Source organism: Pleurodeles waltl, chromosome 3_1, assembly GCF_031143425.1.
Source record: "Pleurodeles waltl isolate 20211129_DDA chromosome 3_1, aPleWal1.hap1.20221129, whole genome shotgun sequence".
NCBI classification, from domain to species: domain Eukaryota; kingdom Metazoa; phylum Chordata; class Amphibia; order Caudata; family Salamandridae; genus Pleurodeles; species Pleurodeles waltl.
The window spans coordinates 710308129-710325776 of record NC_090440.1 but is presented as its reverse complement, the minus strand read 5'-3'; the positions used below and the strand labels follow the sequence as shown (position 1 = coordinate 710325776).

Below are 17648 nucleotides of genomic sequence, written 5' to 3'. Positions count from 1 at the left end.
GTGATGTCATGTATCGCTAGTTAATAATACATGCAAGGCAGCAAGTGTCGGTTGTTCCTGAGGGAACTGCAGGGAGTATTCCCTCATAGCAGTTCAGAGGTGGTAATATGAGGTGAGCAATGAGATGTGTTGTTGCGTATGTATGATATCACCTAGAGTCACAAGTGTGCCACCCACATACCCCATTGGGTGTAGACCTGAGTGGGCATGGCAGAGGTTTCGCTAGTCACTGATAATGCAGAATGATTTTGTAATGATAATGCCGGTGCATGGAGGGGATTCCCCACTTTGGTTCCCAGCGCCCTCCAAGCCGTCAACGTAGTGTGTACCATGTCATATTTCGTTCGTGCTGGCCCCCTTCGTTTATGGGGTAGCAAATTCCAAAGGGGCGTGGGATAGGCGTCATGCTCCACAGCTACATGAGGTATATATTTGTTTTATTAGCACAATCAATAACAGAATTAAACTCAGTTTTCATCCTCTGAAGGATGCAAGGCCGGTTTGGCTTTGCTGAAATTCAAACTAAAGCCCTGCAAGCCACCACAAATGTCAGTGGTGAGCGTTTAACTCAAGGAACACCTTTATCAGGTCTGTGGAGCTTCCAACTCTCCCTGCTCAAATTATGGTAATGCCAGCCCAGTCTGCCTACTGCATATTAACCACAGTCCACTGTATGGTGGCTCTGGCTCATTTCTCAGGGACACTGTTTTCTATTCATTTAATGCCGGCTCCACGTCAGTCGCTAGTTTAGCACCTCTGTCTTAGTGTGTTAGCCTACAGCAGGGACCTCCCCTCACATTGCAGCTCCGGTTCACTCTGCTCATCACACACAACCTCCAGCCCCCTTGATTCTTTCTATCGTGGCTCCAGCTCACTCTGCACGTTATATATTGCGCCTCAGCTTGGTGAGCCTATAATAGAGCCGTTCCGGTTCACTCATTATATAGATACTTTAGATCACTCTGCTTGTTATACTGTGATTCTAGCTTATGCCGTCTATTATATTTTGTGCTCCAGCCCATTCAACCTATAACATCATCCGCCAGCTCACTTTACACATATCATGCCGTATCTCACTTTCTACATTATGATGATGATGATTCCAGTTAGTTACCCTAATACATGGGTACTCGCAAACATTTCTCCGGGGGCCACAAAATACGGTCTGTGGCATGCCCAAGGGCAACACTGGTGCCAGCAGGCCAAGAGTCGGAGTGGTGAAAACTGGGCATAGGAAGTGGTGGAGGGGCGAAGCAGATACATGGTATGAATAACAAACTGTGAGAGAAAAAAAGATACTCATCTGGTAGCTGAATTGCAAAATGTGATACCAGAAAACTAGGCATCAGTCCTTGCTTCCTCATTTGACCAAACTGTGTGATCCTAGGCAATTGGTTGTTTTCATTTGCCCCCTTTTACTTCAATACCACATGAGAGCCCCTTGAAATACACAGGTTTAGGATGTGTGCTATACAAAAAAAATCTCTTGTGTTTTATTTAATAAACTATGATGTTGTTCCAATTCTATAACAAACAAAGATATAGGTTATCATAGGATATAGGTAAACCAAGGTGCACCTGACAAACTACTTGCCTCCGGGTTCACTGATGGCATTGTTTTCAGAATGGGGACGGCCTGGATGTTTCCAAGATCATGTTTGAATGTATTACTTCTAATAAATGCCTCTCAATGCAGTGATATAATCTGATTCTAGTAAGGTAAAAAAAAATCATGTATTTTAATAAAATGCACTTTTTTGAAGTTTGCAGACCGTTTCAAATTTTTACTTTTAGTGCAAGATACTTTTAAAACTAAACATGTTCCTACACATACGTTGTCTAGGCCACTTAATGTGTAAATAAAGTATGCCAGTTTCTGATTTTTTCTGTTTTGTCAAGTGAACAGCAGCCAAAAGCTGCTGTTCACCAAGGGGCCATAATTAGAGGCCAGGAGGGCAGCGTGCGGCCCCTGGGCCATACTTTGAGTATCCATGCCTTAATAGAATGGTACTTCCCGCTCATTCCACTAGTACTGTGGTGTGTTTGACACACATTCCTTGTTATAGCAGCCCACCAGCTCAGAGCACTCATTTACTTCAGCTCAGCTTTTCCTTTCAAGTTGTGGCTCTTTCTCACACCACAGCTTAATTTTAGGAGTTTTAAACAATGGTCTACATGTCCATTCCAAAGCAAATATTCTTCCTTTCATTTTATGATGTCATCATTATGAAACATCCACTTATATACTGGTTAGACTTTCCAAGCAGTAGGTGACAACATAATTTAGGTGTGTCGCGCAGACCATAATAAACCAAAAGCAATTTACAACAAAACTACTAAAGTAAAAACGTAACACCCCTTCCAGACCAAGACTTCATTTCCACAGTCTATTTTCTTTCTTAATGAATGCTGACACATCTGGTTAGCCCCTTAGCAGATAATCTTTTAGAAGTTTATCTGGCCTCTTTATATATCAATATGTAAACATTTGAACTGCTTTGGGCATGTCGGCATCACAAATATGTGACCCCTGCTTCTAACCGTAGATTCTTCACATCTAGAACACCTTCAGTCACCAGACTGTATCCAGAGAATTTTTCAGCATAGCCTTTATGCACCAGTATGTGGTGTTGAGCGGCTCCACATCTATTCCACTCCACCCCAGAAGTGACGACTGAAGCAGCATATAGACACTACCCAGGTGTGCTGACTCAGTTCCCTTTTTTGTACTCACTTCTGAGCTAGCTTCTAGCTTTCTCTCATCTGTTAACTAGCTTTTTCCACTTAACACTGTGCAAGAGAATAAGTCCATCTCAAAACTACAAGATTTAATCCTTGTAGGGACTGTTGCAAACATGTCTGGCAGATCTGCACAAGTCAAATCTCTGATGTTTAGGGTTTGCCCACGACTCCAAGTCTTGCAAGGGTCTAGGTCTCCTTGACAGGAGGTCCTGGACCTGTGTTCTGTGCTGAATCATCAGGAGATCTCCCCAATGATAACCACCTGGTGTTTTTTTTAAATTCCAGGGGGGACAACACAGTGTATCACGAATAGCAGCTACATAATGAGGTGGTGGAGAATGTCTTCCAATAATGGGGAGAGCCCTGGTTCGATTTCTTTGCCTCCTCCGAGAACACTTTTACACATTGGAGTTACCTAGAAGGCTCTCTCAGAGATACATATTGCTTAGAGCAGAGCTTGGGACTCCTGTATGCCTTACTGCCTCTGCCTGTCCTGCCATAGTTCTGAAGAAGATCAGGAATGGCCAGGTCCAGGTTATCCTAGTGGTCATAGATTGTATAAGACAGTATAATCACCAGAAGTTCTAGGCTCGACCATCCATCTTCTGATCAAGCTGCCGTTTTGGGAGGATCTTGCAAAACAGTAGGGCAGGGTCTTAACCCCTTTGCTGCCAGGCCTTTCCCCCCTCCTGTGGCAAGCCTTTTTTGGCTATTTGGGGCAGTTCACACTTAGGCCCTCGTAACTTTTTGTTCACATAAGCTACCCACGCCAAATTTGCGTCCTTTTTTTCCAACATCCTAGGGATTCTAAAGATACCCAGACTTTGTGGGTTCCCCAGAAGGAGGCCAAGAAATTAGCCAAAATACAGTGAAAATTTCATTACAAAAAAAAAAACAATGAGACAAAGGGGCTGCAGAAAAAGGCTTGTGGTTTTTTTTCCCCTGAAAATGGCATCAACAAAGGGTTTGCAGTGCTAAAATCACCAGCTTCCCAGCTTTCAGGAACAGGCAGACTTGAATCAGAAAACCCAAGTTCGATGGCATCTGTCGCTGTAGATACGCATGTTCTGCAATAGCTCGCCATCTGGTGTTGGGCCGGAGTGTTACAAGTTGTTTTTCTTCGAAGAAGTCTTTCGAGTCACGGGACCGAGTGACTCCTCCTTTTGTCTCCATTGCGCATGGGCGTCGACTCTATCCTCGATTGTTTTTTTTCCGCCATCGGGTTCGGACGTGTTCCTGTCGCTCCGAGTTTCGGAACGGAAAATTAGCTAATTTCGGAAGATTTTCGTCGGTATTGTTGCGTTCGGGATCGGCGTACTTAGATTCAACACCGCATCGAAGATCGAAGAGCTCCGGTGCCCTTCGGGGTAGTTTTTCGATCCTCCGTCGGGGCCTGGTCGGCCCGACCGCGTGCTGAAGAACGCCGATGGAACGGACCCCGTTCCGTTTCTGCCCCAAATGCCACAATAAATACCCCTACACAGACCAACACTTGGTCTGCAACCTGTGCCTGTCACCTGAGCACAGCGAAGACACCTGCGAGGCCTGTCGTGCGTTCCGGTCCCGAAAAACACTCCGAGACCGTCGAGCCAGAAGACTTCAGATGGCGTCCGCACCGACAGCCCAACGGGAGTTCGAGGAACAGGAAGAGGAAGGTACCTTCTCGATCCAAGACTCCGACTCCGAAGGATTCGACGATACACAAACCGTGAGTAAGACGTCGAAAACCACACAGAGACACATTTACAAGGCCCAGGGGACGCCACTGCCATCCGGCCATGGCTCCACCCATAAATTCGGTGACCGACCGTCGGCACCGAAAAAGGCCCAAACAGTGCCGAGATCGTCCGACTCCGGTCGAGACACCGGCACGCAGCCTTCTCGGGACCGAGAAAGTGCTGGAGACAAGCCTCGACACCGAGATGCCGGTGTGGACACGGCTCGACGCCGAGACAGCGGCACCGAAACAGATCGACGCCGAGAGGTTTCGGCCCCGAAAAGGAAAAAAGTCACCTCGGAGCCGAAAAAACACGCAGACAAAGTTTCGATGCCGAAACAAACTGCAAGCGACCCAGCTTCAGGCTCTTATACAGAAGAGCACTCGCTAACCTCCCAAATGCAGAAGCATAGGTTTGAGGAAGAGCTACAAGCAACTGATGTGGACCATACGCAAAAGCGTATCTTCATTCAGCAGGGGACAGGAAAAATAAGCACCCTTCCCCCCATTAGGAGAAAGAGAAGGTTGGAGTTCCAGACGGAACAAACACCACAACCAAAAGTGGTGCAAAGAGTTACACCACCACCCTCTCCTCCGCCCGTGATTAACGTTTCACCAGCACAAACTCCATCACACTCCCCAGCTCACACCACAATGAGCCAGGGTGACCAAGATCAGGACGCATGGGACCTATACGACGCCCCAGTGTCAGATAACAGTCCGGAGACATACCCTACAAAGCCATCTCCACCAGAAGACAGCACCGCGTACTCTCAAGTGGTGGCTAGAGCAGCACAATTTCACCACGTAAGCCTCCACTCAGAACAGGTCGAGGATGATTTCTTATTCAACACACTCTCCTCCACCCACAGCTCATACCAAAGCCTGCCTATGCTCCCTGGTATGCTCCGGCACGCAAAAGACATCTTTAAGGAGCCGGTTAAAAGTAGGGCAATCACACCAAGGGTAGAAAAAAAGTATAAGCCGCCTCCTACGGACCCGGTTTTCATCACTACACAGCTGCCACCAGACTCTGTCGTTGTAGGAGCAGCTAGGAAAAGGGCCAACTCTCACACATCTGGAGATGCACCACCCCCAGATAAAGAAAGCCGCAAGTTCGATGCAGCTGGTAAAAGAGTCGCAGCACAAGCTGCAAACCAGTGGCGCATCGAGAACTCCCAGGCACTACTTGCGCGCTATGACAGAGTCCACTGGGACGAGATGCAACATCTCATTGAACATCTGCCCAAGGACTTACAAAATAGGGCAAAACAAGTGGTTGAGGAGGGACAGGCCATCTCCAACAACCAGATACGCTCCTCCATGGACGCTGCAGATACAGCTGCACGGACAATTAATACATCTGTAACTATCAGAAGGCATGCATGGCTCCGAACGTCTGGATTTAAACCAGAGATTCAACAAGCAGTTCTCAATATGCCTTTTAATGAAAAAGAACTGTTCGGTCCAGAAGTGGACACAGCGATTGAGAAACTCAAAAAAGATACGGACACTGCCAAAGCCAATGGCGCACTCTACTCCCCGCAGAGCAGAGGGAATTACAGCACATTCCGTAAAACGCCCTTTCGAGGGGGGTTTCGGGGTCAAAACACACAAGCCAGCACCTCACAAGCCACACCGTCCAGTTACCAGGGACAGTATAGAGGAGGTTTTCGGGGACAATATAGAGGAGGGCAATTCCCTAGAAATAGAGGAAGATTTCAAAGCCCAAAAACCCCTACTACTAAACAGTGACTCACATGTCACTCACCCCCTCCACACAACACCAGTGGGGGGAAGAATAGGTCATTATTACAAAGCATGGGAGAAAATCACTACAGACACTTGGGTTCTAGCAATTATCCAACATGGTTATTGCATAGAATTTCTACAATTCCCTCCAAACATACCACCAAAAGCACAAAATTTAACAACACACCATTCCAATCTCCTGGAGATAGAAGTGCAGGCACTATTGCAAAAGAATGCAATCGAATTAGTGCCAAACACACAAATAAACACAGGGGTTTACTCACTGTACTTTCTGATACCAAAGAAGGACAAAACGCTGAGACCAATCCTAGACCTCAGAGTAGTGAACACTTTCATCAAATCAGACCACTTCCACATGGTCACACTACAAGAAGTATTGCCATTGCTAAAACTACACGACTACATGGCAACTTTAGACCTCAAGGATGCTTATTTCCATATACCAATACACCCATCGCACAGGAAATACCTAAGGTTTGTATTCAAAGGAATACATTACCAATTCAAGGTACTGCCTTTCGGATTAACAACCGCACCAAGAGTCTTTACCAAATGTCTAGCGGTAGTCGCTGCACACATAAGAAGGCAGCAAATACATGTGTTCCCATATTTGGACGACTGGCTAATCAAGGCCCATTCGTTCATACAGTGCTCAAATCACACAAATCAGATCATACAAACCCTCTTCAAACTCGGGTTCACCGTCAACTTTACAAAATCCAACATTCTGCCGCGCAAGGTACAACAATACCTAGGAGCCATAATAGACACATCGAAGGGAGTAGCCACTCCAAGTCCACAAAGAATTCTAAATTTCAACACCATCATACAACGCATGTATCCAACACAAAAGATACAGGCAAAGATGGTATTACAACTCCTAGGCATGATGTCTTCATGCATAGCCATTGTCCCAAACGCAAGACTGCACATGAGGCCCTTACAACAATGCCTAGCATCTCAGTGGTCTCAAGCACAGGGTCACCTTCTAGATCTGGTGTTAATAGACCGCCAAACTTACCTCTCGCTTCTGTGGTGGAACAACATAAATTTAAACAAGGGGCGGCCTTTCCAAGACCCAGTGCCACAATACGTAATAACAACAGATGCTTCCATGACAGGGTGGGGAGCACACCTCGATCAACACAGCATACAAGGACAATGGAACGTACATCAAACAAAACTGCATATCAATCACCTAGAACTTCTAGCAGTTTTTCAAGCACTAAAAGCCTTCCAACCAATAATAGTTCACAAATACATTCTCGTCAAAACAGACAACATGACGACAATGTATTATCTAAACAAGCAGGGGGGGACGCACTCCACGCAGTTAAGCCTGCTAGCACAAAAGATTTGGCATTGGGCAATTCACAACCAAATTCGCCTAATAGCACAGTTTATACCAGGGATCCAAAATCAACTCGCAGACAATCTCTCACGAGATCATCAACAGGTCCACGAATGGGAAATTCACCCCCAAATTCTGAACACTTATTTCAAACTCTGGGGAACACCTCAGATAGACTTGTTTGCGACAAGGGAGAACGCAAAATGCCAAAACTTCGCATCCAGATACCCACACAAACAATCCCAAGGCAATGCCCTATGGATGAACTGGTCAGGGATATTTGCTTACGCTTTTCCTCCTCTCCCTCTCCTTCCTTACCTGGTAAACAAACTCAGTCAAAGCAAACTCAAACTCATATTGATAGCACCAACTTGGGCAAGGCAACCCTGGTACACAACGCTGCTAGACCTATCAGTGGTACCCTGCATCAAATTGCCCAACAGGCCAGATCTGTTGACACAGCACAACCAAAAGATCAGACACCCAGATCCAGCATCGCTGAATCTAGCAATCTGGCTCCTGAAATCCTAGAATTCGGGCACTTACAACTTACCCAAGAATGTATGGAAGTCATAAAACAAGCCAGAAGGCCATCCACCAGGCACTGTTATGCAAGTAAATGGAAGAGGTTTGTTTGCTACTGCCATATTAATCAAATACAACCATTACACACAACTCCAGAACATGTAGTGGGTTACTTGCTTCACTTACAAAAATCTAACCTAGCTTTCTCTTCCATTAAAATACACCTTGCAGCAATATCTGCATACCTGCAGACTACCTATTCAACTTCCCTATATAAGATACCAGTCATTAAAGCATTCATGGAGGGCCTTAGGAGAATTATACCACCAAGAACACTACCTGTTCCTTCATGGAACCTAAATGTTGTCCTAACTAGACTTATGGGTCCACCTTTTGAACCCATGCACTCCTGCGAAATACAATTCCTAACCTGGAAGGTGGAATTTCTCATCGCCATTACTTCCCTAAGAAGAGTAAGCGAGATTCAGGCGTTTACAATACAGGAACCTTTTATACAACTACACAAAAATAAAGTCGTCCTAAGGACCAATCCTAAATTTTTGCCAAAGGTTATTTCACCGTTCCATCTAAATCAAACAGTGGAACTTCCAGTGTTCTTTCCACAGCCAGATACCGTAGCTGAAAGGGCACTACATACATTAGATGTCAAAAGAGCATTGATGTATTACATTGACAGAACAAAAAACATCAGAAAGACTAAACAACTCTTTATTGCATTTCAAAAACCTCATGCAGGAAACCCAATATCAAAACAAGGTATAGCCAGATGGATAGTTAAATGCATCCAAATCTGCTACCTTAAAGCTAAACGACAGCTGCCCATTACACCAAGGGCACACTCAACCAGAAAGAAAGGTGCTACCATGGCCTTTCTAGGAAACATCCCAATGCATGAAATATGTAAGGCAGCCACATGGTCTACGCCTCACACATTCACCAAGCACTACTGTGTAGACGTGTTATCCGCACAACAAGCCACAGTAGGGCAAGCTGTATTAAGAACATTATTTCAGACTACTTCCACTCCTACAGGCTGATCCACCGCTTTTGGGGAAATAACTGCTTTCTAGTCTATGCAGAACATGCGTATCTACAGCGACAGATGCCATCGAACTGAAAATGTCACTTACCCAGTGTACATCTGTTCGTGGCATCAGTCGCAGTAGATTCGCATGTGCCCACCCGCCTCCCCGGGAGCCTGTAGCAGTTTGGAAGTTACCTTCAATTAATTATATATGTATCATCTCAACCTTAAATACGTGCATACTTAGTCACTCCATTGCATGGGCACTATTACTACAATTCAACTCCTACCTCACCCTCTGCGGGGAAAAACAATCGAGGATAGAGTCGACGCCCATGCGCAATGGAGACAAAAGGAGGAGTCACTCGGTCCCGTGACTCGAAAGACTTCTTCGAAGAAAAACAACTTGTAACACTCCGGCCCAACAGCAGATGGCGAGCTATTGCAGAACATGCGAATCTACTGCGACTGATGCCACGAACAGATGTACACTGGGTAAGTGACATTTTCATTTTTCAACACAATTTTGGCATTTTACTGGGACATACCCCATTTTTACGATTTTTTTGTGCTTTCAGCCTCCTTCCTGTCAGTGACAGAAATGGGCGTGAAACTAATGCTGGATCCCAGAAACCGAAACATTTCTGAAAAGTAGACAAAATTCTGAATTCAACAAGGCGTAATTTGTGTAGATCTGACAAGGGTGTTTCCTACAGAAAATAACTGAAAACAAAATATTGAAATTGAGGTGAAAAAAACTGCAATTTTTCTCTAAGTTTTACTCTGTAACTTTTTCCTGCAATGTCAGATGTTTGAAAGCAATATACCGTTACGTTTGCTGGACTCTTCTGGTTGCGGGGATATATGAGGTTCATCAAGAACTCTAGGTACCCAGAGCCAATAAATGACCTTCACCCTGCAGTGGGTTTTCATTCTATACCGGGTATACAGCAACTCATGTGCTGAAATATAAAGAGTGAAAAATAGCTATCTAGAAAACCTTTGTATTTCCAAAATGGGCACAAGATAAGGTGTTGAGGAGCAGTGGTTATTTGCACATCTCTGAATTCCAGGGTGCCTATACTAGCATGTGAATTACAGGGCATTTTTCAAATCGACGTCTTTTTTACACACACTCTTATATTTGGAAGGAAAAAATGTAGAGAAAGACAAGGGGCAATAACACTTGTTTTGCTACTCTATGTTCTCCCAAGTCTCCCGATAGAAATTATACCTCACTTGTGTGGTTAGGCCTAGCGCCAGCGACAGGAAATGCCCCAAAACACAACGTGGACACATCACATTTTTTGACAGAAAACAGGGGTGTTTTTTGCAAAGTGCCTACCTGTAGATTTTGGCCTCTAGCTCAGCCGGCACCAAGGGAAACCTACCAAACCTGTGCATTTTTGAAAACTAGAGACCTAGGGGAATCCAATATGGGGTGACTTGTGGGGGCCCTGACCAGGTTCTGTTACCCAGGATCCTTTGCAAACCTCAAAATTTGGCTAAAAAAAAACATTTTCTATACATTTCGGTGACAGAAAGTTCTGGAATCTGAGAGGAGCCACAAATTTCCTTCCACCCAGCGTTCCCCCAATTCTCCCGATAAAAATGGTACCTCACTTGTGTGGGTACGCCTTGCACCCACGAAAGGAAATGGCCCAAAACACAACGTGGACACATCCCACTTTTTCACAGAAAACAGTGCCTACCTGTGGATTTTGTCCTCTAGCTCAGCCGGCACCTGGGGAAACGTAGCAAACCAGCACATTTCTGAAAACTAGACACCTAGGGGAATCCAAGATGGGGTGACTTGTGGGGCTCTGACCAGGTTCTGTTACCCAGAATCCTTTGCGAACCTCAAAATTTGGCCAAAAAAACACTTTTTCCTCTCATTTCGGTGACAGAAAGTTCTGTAATCTGAGAGGAGCCACAAATGTCCTTCCACCCACACACACTTATATTTGGAAGGAAAAAATGTAGAGAAAGACAAGGGGCAATAACACTTGTTTTGCTATTCTATGTTCTCCCAAGTCTCCCGATAGAAATGATACCTCACTTGTGTGGGTGGGCCTAGCGCCCACGAAAGGAAATGGCCCAAAACACAACGTGGACACATCAAATTTTTTGACACAAAACAGGGGTGTTTTTTGCAAAGTGCCTACCTGTGGATTTTGGCCTCTAGCTCAGCCGGCCCTGGGGGTGCAAAAATGGCCTCAAATAAATTTGTCCCCCCAACCCCCTGTGGAACGACCCTTGCCTACGGAGTCGCACCCTTGCGTGACGGCGCAAAAAAAAGATCCCCGGTGCCTAGTGGTTTCTGCCCCCCTTGGGGGCAGATTGACCTAAAATCGTCCGATTTGCCCCCAAGGGGGGGCAGAAATGGTCTAAATACAATTTGCCCCTCCAGGGGAGCGGCCCTTGCCTAAGGGGTCGCTCCTCATCTCTAAAAAAAACAAACAAACAAAAAAAGAACACAAAAAAAAACATTTGCCCTGGCGCCTAGAGGTTTATGCACCCCCGGGGGCAGATCGGCCTAATAACAATAGACCGATCTGGGGAGCGACCCTTGCCTATGGGGTGGCTCCCCTTGCGTGACGGTGCAAAAAAAAAAAAAAAGATCCCTGGTGCCTAGTGGTTTCTGCCCCCCTTGGGGGCAGATTGACCTAAAATCGGCCGATCTGCCCCCAAAGCAGGCAGAAATGGCCTAAATACAATTTCCCCCTCCAGGGGAGCGACTCTTGCCTAAGGGGTCGCGCCCCATCTCTTAAAAATAAAATAAAAATTAGCCCTGGCGCCTAGAGGTTTCTGCCCCCCCCTGGGGGAAGATCGGCCTAATAACAATAGGCCGATCTGCCCCCAGGGGGGACAGAAATGGCCTAAATACAATTTGCCCCTCCATGGAAGCGACTCTTGCCTAAGGGGTCGCGCCCCATCTCTTAAAAATAAAATAAAAATTAGCCCTGGCGCCTAGAGGTTTCTGCCCCCCCCCCCTGGGGGAAGATCGGCCTAATAACAATAGGCCGATCTGCCCCCAGGGGGGACAGAAATGGCCTAAATACAATTTGCCCCTCCATGGGAGCGACCCTTGCCTAAGGGGTCGCTCCCCATCTGTAAAACAACAACAACAACAAAAAATCCCCGGTGCCTAGTGGTTTCTGCCCCCTTTGGGGGCAGATCGGCTTAATTAAAATAGGCTGATACGCCCTCCTGGGGGGCAGATATTGCCTAAAATAAATTTGCCCCCCAGGGGAACGACCCTCGCCTAAGGGGTCGCTCCCCTTACGTGAAATTCACGAACAAAAAAAAAACTCCCTGGTGTCTAGTGGTTTCTGTCCCCCTTGGGGGCAGATTGGCCTCATAAAAATAGGCCAATCTGCCCCCAATGGGGGGGGGGGGGGGGGCAGAAATGGCCTAAATATAATTTGCCCCCATGTGAGCGACCCTTGCCTAAGGGGTCACTCCCCACTACTAAAACAAAACAAAAAATGTTTTTTATCCCTGGTGCCTAGAGGTTTCTGCTCCCCTTGGGGGCGGATCGGCCTAATAATAGGCCGATCTGCCCCCGGGGGGGGCAGAAAAGGCCTTAAAAAAATGCCCCCCCTGGGAGCGACTTTGCCCAAGGGGTCGCTCCCTCATGCCAGTTTCCTTTTTAAAATTAAATCCCTGGTGTCTAGTGGGCGTTTCAAAAGCCGGATTGCGTTGCAATCCGGCTTTTGAAACGCAGAGAGAGACTTCAAAGGGAAGGAAATAACTTTCCTTCCCTTTAAAGCCTCTCTCGGCCTCCACCACGTGATCAGAAGAGAAATGCTTTGCATTTCTCTTCCGATCGCGCTGGAAGCTGAGCTTCCAGCGCGATGGGAGGAGGCCCTGTGACAAACAGCGCGCGATCGCGTGCTGACATCACAGGGGTGGTGGGGGGGATGTTGGGGATGGAAGGGGAAGGGCTTCCCCTTCCATCTCTGCCTTGGGGGGCTGGGAGGAACCCCACAGAGGGAGCGCTAGCGCTCCCTCTGGGCTGTGTGCCCAGGACGTAATGGTTACGTCCTGGGCACAGCAGCACTGTGCCTCAGGACGTAACCATTACGTCCTGGGCACAGAAGGGGTTAAATCCAAACTTGCGCACTCTTCTCCTTCATGCATGGAGCTTGAGCAGCAGAAGTTGACTGTTTTTAATCTGTCTCCTGAATTCCTATTTCAGGAGATAGTGAATGTCATCCTGGCATCCACGAGACCTTCCGCAAAATCTGTTTAGGCCGGATGCAGGGACAAGTGTCTGGCCTAGTGTGGCACGTTGCTTGGAACAGTTGTAGAAAAAACTGTTGGACGAGTTTGTTTGTTCTGCCTTTATCCCACCAATGACTTCAGGTGGGCACTGTTAAAGGTTATCTTTTTGCCCTTTCTGTGTTTATCGGATCAGCCAGCCTTGTTTACATCAGCGGTTGTGATGCGTTTTTTCAGTGGTTTGGTCCATATGTTACTGCCAAACCTATTTGTGATATCACATGGGGACCTTAATTTAGACCTTACTTTCTTTGGCTGTACCCCTGGCTGCACCCCTTTTGATCCTTTACACAGCTGCTTCAGGTGTCTTTTGAATGTGCAGATGATCTTTCTCATCAAAATAACCTCATCTTATCATGTGGGTGTAATTCAGGCTCTGGTAGTCTAACTGCCCTACACCACCGGACCAGGGCGACCTTTCTACTGAACGTTGTGACTCCTTTCACTCTGGGTAACCTATGGCAACATTCATTGTCTCACCTCTCCCCTTGAAATAGGAAGAGACACTCCCATGTTTGGACCTCAAAAAGAGCACTTGACTTTTACATTGATTGTACCAAAGACCATTGGATGAACTATCGGCTCTTTGTGGGGTTACCTTAACGAAAGGCAAAGCAGTGCAGAAACAAACTATACCCTGGTCAGTCGTCCTTTACATTAAGATCTGCTACACAAAAGGGCAAGAAACAGCCTCTGGAAGTGTTGCAGACCCATTCCCTCAGGGCCAAGGATGCTACCTCTGCGAGAACTCGTAGAGTGCCTCTCATGGTTATTTGTCAAGCTGCAAAATGGGCATCAGTGCACACGTCAACAAAATACTACTACCTTGACAGTCAGGTCCATTAGGAAGGGGCACTTTGGCCATTTGCTCCTGAAGGACTTGTTAATCTGAGTCGTTCCACGGACCAATAATCTGGGGGTACTGCTTTGGTATCTAGTCTACAGTGGAGGAATTTGTGGTTAGATGGAATGTCCTCCAGAAGGAGCGTTACCAAAGTGTGATTTCTATCCTGCAATACAGCTTCGTTAGCCTCTTGTATTTTGACTCCCAACTAACCCCTGCTTAGTCCCTGCTTTATATATTTTCTGGTCTGTCAAAGCGTTGTATAGTGGCTTCTGCTCATCTCTTGTGTTTTAATTTACTTTAACCTCAGATTCTAGGTCAGCCCAAGCTTTAAATTACGGCTTCATCGTCCTTTAGCTCAGTCTGTCTTGTTGTGATTCAAGGTTGGTCCTCACTAAATATTACTTTCATCACTTACTCAGCCTTTTAAGTTGCACCACTCACTGTGTTGCATAAGGTGCATACTAAAGTCTTCACTTTTATTTTAGGACCAGGACCCAATGTTCCCCCTGTGTACTGTTTGGAGGTGAAAGAACCCACTGACTGGGAGGAGTCTGTACTGAAACCAGCCCTACAGATTGTCAGCAGCTTCCTGCAGGTATTGGACAGAACCACACATGTAAATCACATCACATCAGACCGTACTTTACACATTCAAAAGCCTAGATAGTCCATATAATCGGGTGCCATTTGCTTGCCATATCATGCGCTATAACAAACAACACAATCACAGCAGTGCACACTGGAAGAATTACACACAACAGTTCAGAGCAGATGGACCCATATTTGAGTGCTATTAAATGCACAACATTTCACCAGGCAACACACAACATCCAATGGTACACGTTAGATTGAAAATGCATCTGACACATCTCAGAGGCACCATTCTTTTGAAGCTCACAAAAGCACTTTTCTTTTAATCAAACAAGATATCAATCCATGATGACTTACCATGCTAAACCAACACCACACAGTCTGTCAGGTTAACGAGATAATGTGAGCTCTAACAAGACACCATCTTTTAATTTCCGCAGGCACATAATTCAAGACGGGTATTACCTGATCAATACCTGAGCTCTCTCAGATGTTGTGACAAATTGGTAAAATCCTCCGGCTGCACACACCAAACACTAATGTCCGTACAACGCATGTACTATCAAACTTATACACAAAAGCAGCATTTTTGTAATGCCATAATACTGATTATCTCTTACTCGGAGACATAGAAAGCAGACTCTGGGCTGTGACAGATTCCTCAGGACATGAAGTTAAAAAGCATTTAGGGACCTGAAATACAGCAACTCTGAGAGGTCACACCAGTGGCAGACCACTTGCTAAACAAATGCATTAACATACCATGTTTGCCATGCATATAGTGAAATCTCCTTGTAGGGTTGTTTAGATTCAGTGTCTAGCCAACAAGCATGAAGATAGCGCAGTCATCCTGTAGTAAACTCCAGCTACATATCTGCACTGCTGGTTGTAAGACACTTTGTACCGGTTTGTGTTAGATCAATGTCTGCCCTGCAGTGTGACAATCTTGCTGGTATGTAGAAAAGAATTTCAAGGGAAGTATTTTCCCTTCTTGTAGCCCATGCTCTCTGTTTATTCTGCACTGCTGAAATTGGTAATATGGTTTTGCTTCCTCAGGAAAAGGAGCCCGCAGCACAGCCCCTTCGGATGGATTGTGAAGCAAATGAGAACCGCCGCAGTCACCACAAATGTGAGCTCTGCAACAGGATTATTATTGGTGACCGTGAGTGGGCAGGTAAGACCTGTTGGATTATCTCTATTGGAGAGTGTGCATTGGGTTGGGCACAGTGAAAGGGGCGAGGTTGTTTATGGGCAATCAATGGGCATGTAATAATTGAAACTCTTACTAGAGGGACCGCTTCGTTTCTCAAGGTGGGCTGCTGCCGACATTGAGTGACAGGTTAAGAACTGGGTGACCCTTTTTGGAACATTTGGTTGGACGTGTTCAGGGGATGGCTTGCTTAGGGTGTGAGAGCAGGTGGAAAAGCATTGGTAGAGAGAAGGCAGATGTGTTTTGAGCTGTGAACTCTACGTTAGGTAAACAGGAGATTCTGGGGTTCTGAAAGCGTTGGGTCAGAACTCTTACCAAATCCATCTGAAGTAATCCTGCACAAAGAGGGGACACTGTTTTACTAAACGAAACTCTTAAGTCCTTGTGATTGCAGGCTGTGGCCAAGGCACAATACATGGAAGTGTGTGTAAAGTACAGAAAAATGAGCTGTATAGTTGAATGCAACAAACTGTATGTAAAGTCCAGATCTAGATTTCTTAATGTAAATTGTAATCAATTCTGAAACCTATAAACCAATATATGCTCAGATGGAGTATACATTCACCAGAAGTTTATTTTTATTTTTAAAGTAATAAACTAAAGTAACACCCCTATAACCATAAAAACAACCTCCCAAACCTCAGATATATGATTGTGTTTGAGAAAAACTATCGTTTTTTTGGGGTGGCAGGCTAGGTGCATGGAGGGTGACTCCATGCCAGCCACCAAGAATAGTGGCACCCAGTACAGTCAGACAGACTCCACTTCCTGATGAGGTTTCTATGTTCAGACTCTTTGGTAACCATTCACTGTGCTGTCTCTGTTCGTAGCTTGCGTTGATGGGTCCAGTCTGGTAATATTGGTTGGCAGCTTGCGCTGAGCCTCCAATTCCATACACTTCATTTGGCATTGAGCTGAGAATGAAACATTTCTTAGCTATCATAATGGAAAGTTTTAAATCTGCTAAGGACACTGAGTCAATTATTAGGCTGTACTTTCTCCACTTTATTTCTCTAGCAGCCATCATAAAAAGTATATAATAACTATGTAGGAAAGTACCCTCTTTTTGGCATGGTTACCCCCACTTTTTGCCTGCTGTCAGTGTGTTTTGACTGTGTTCACTTGGATCCTGTTAATAAGGACCCTAGTGACTGTGCTCTCTCCCTCCTAAATGTTGTTGCTTAGGACTTGGCAGACCCCACCATTGGCATACCGGAGCCCCCATGTAAGTCCCTAGTATATGGTACTTAGGTACCCAGGACATAGGGGCACCAGGAGTTCTCCATGGGCTACAGCATGTATTGTGCCACCCATGGGAGCCCATGCAAAATGTGTCTGCAGGCCTGCCATTCACTACAGGTCACTGACTGCACCAGGTCACTGTAAGTCACCCCTATGGCTGGCCCTCCTAGCCCAGTGGACAGGGTGCAAGTACCTGTATGTGAGAGCACCCCTGCATGAGCAGAGGTACCCCTACGAACTCCAGATCCATTTTAGTGGACTTCGTAAGTGCGGGGAAGCAATTTTATCGATGTACTGGACTACCTGTGTCCAACTACATAA

General features: G+C 45.9%; 1 protein-coding gene across 1 annotated transcript in view; it reads left to right on the top strand.

Moving 5' to 3' along the window:
• The window catches only part of TRIT1 (tRNA isopentenyltransferase 1), a 150272-nt gene that overhangs the window by 115536 nt on the left and 17088 nt on the right, over positions 1-17648 (top strand). The window contains exons 9-10 of the mRNA XM_069223430.1: positions 14770-14879; positions 15932-16049. Coding sequence (XP_069079531.1) covers positions 14770-14879; positions 15932-16049 — 228 coding nt within the window. The remainder of the gene's footprint in view (positions 1-14769; positions 14880-15931; positions 16050-17648) is intronic.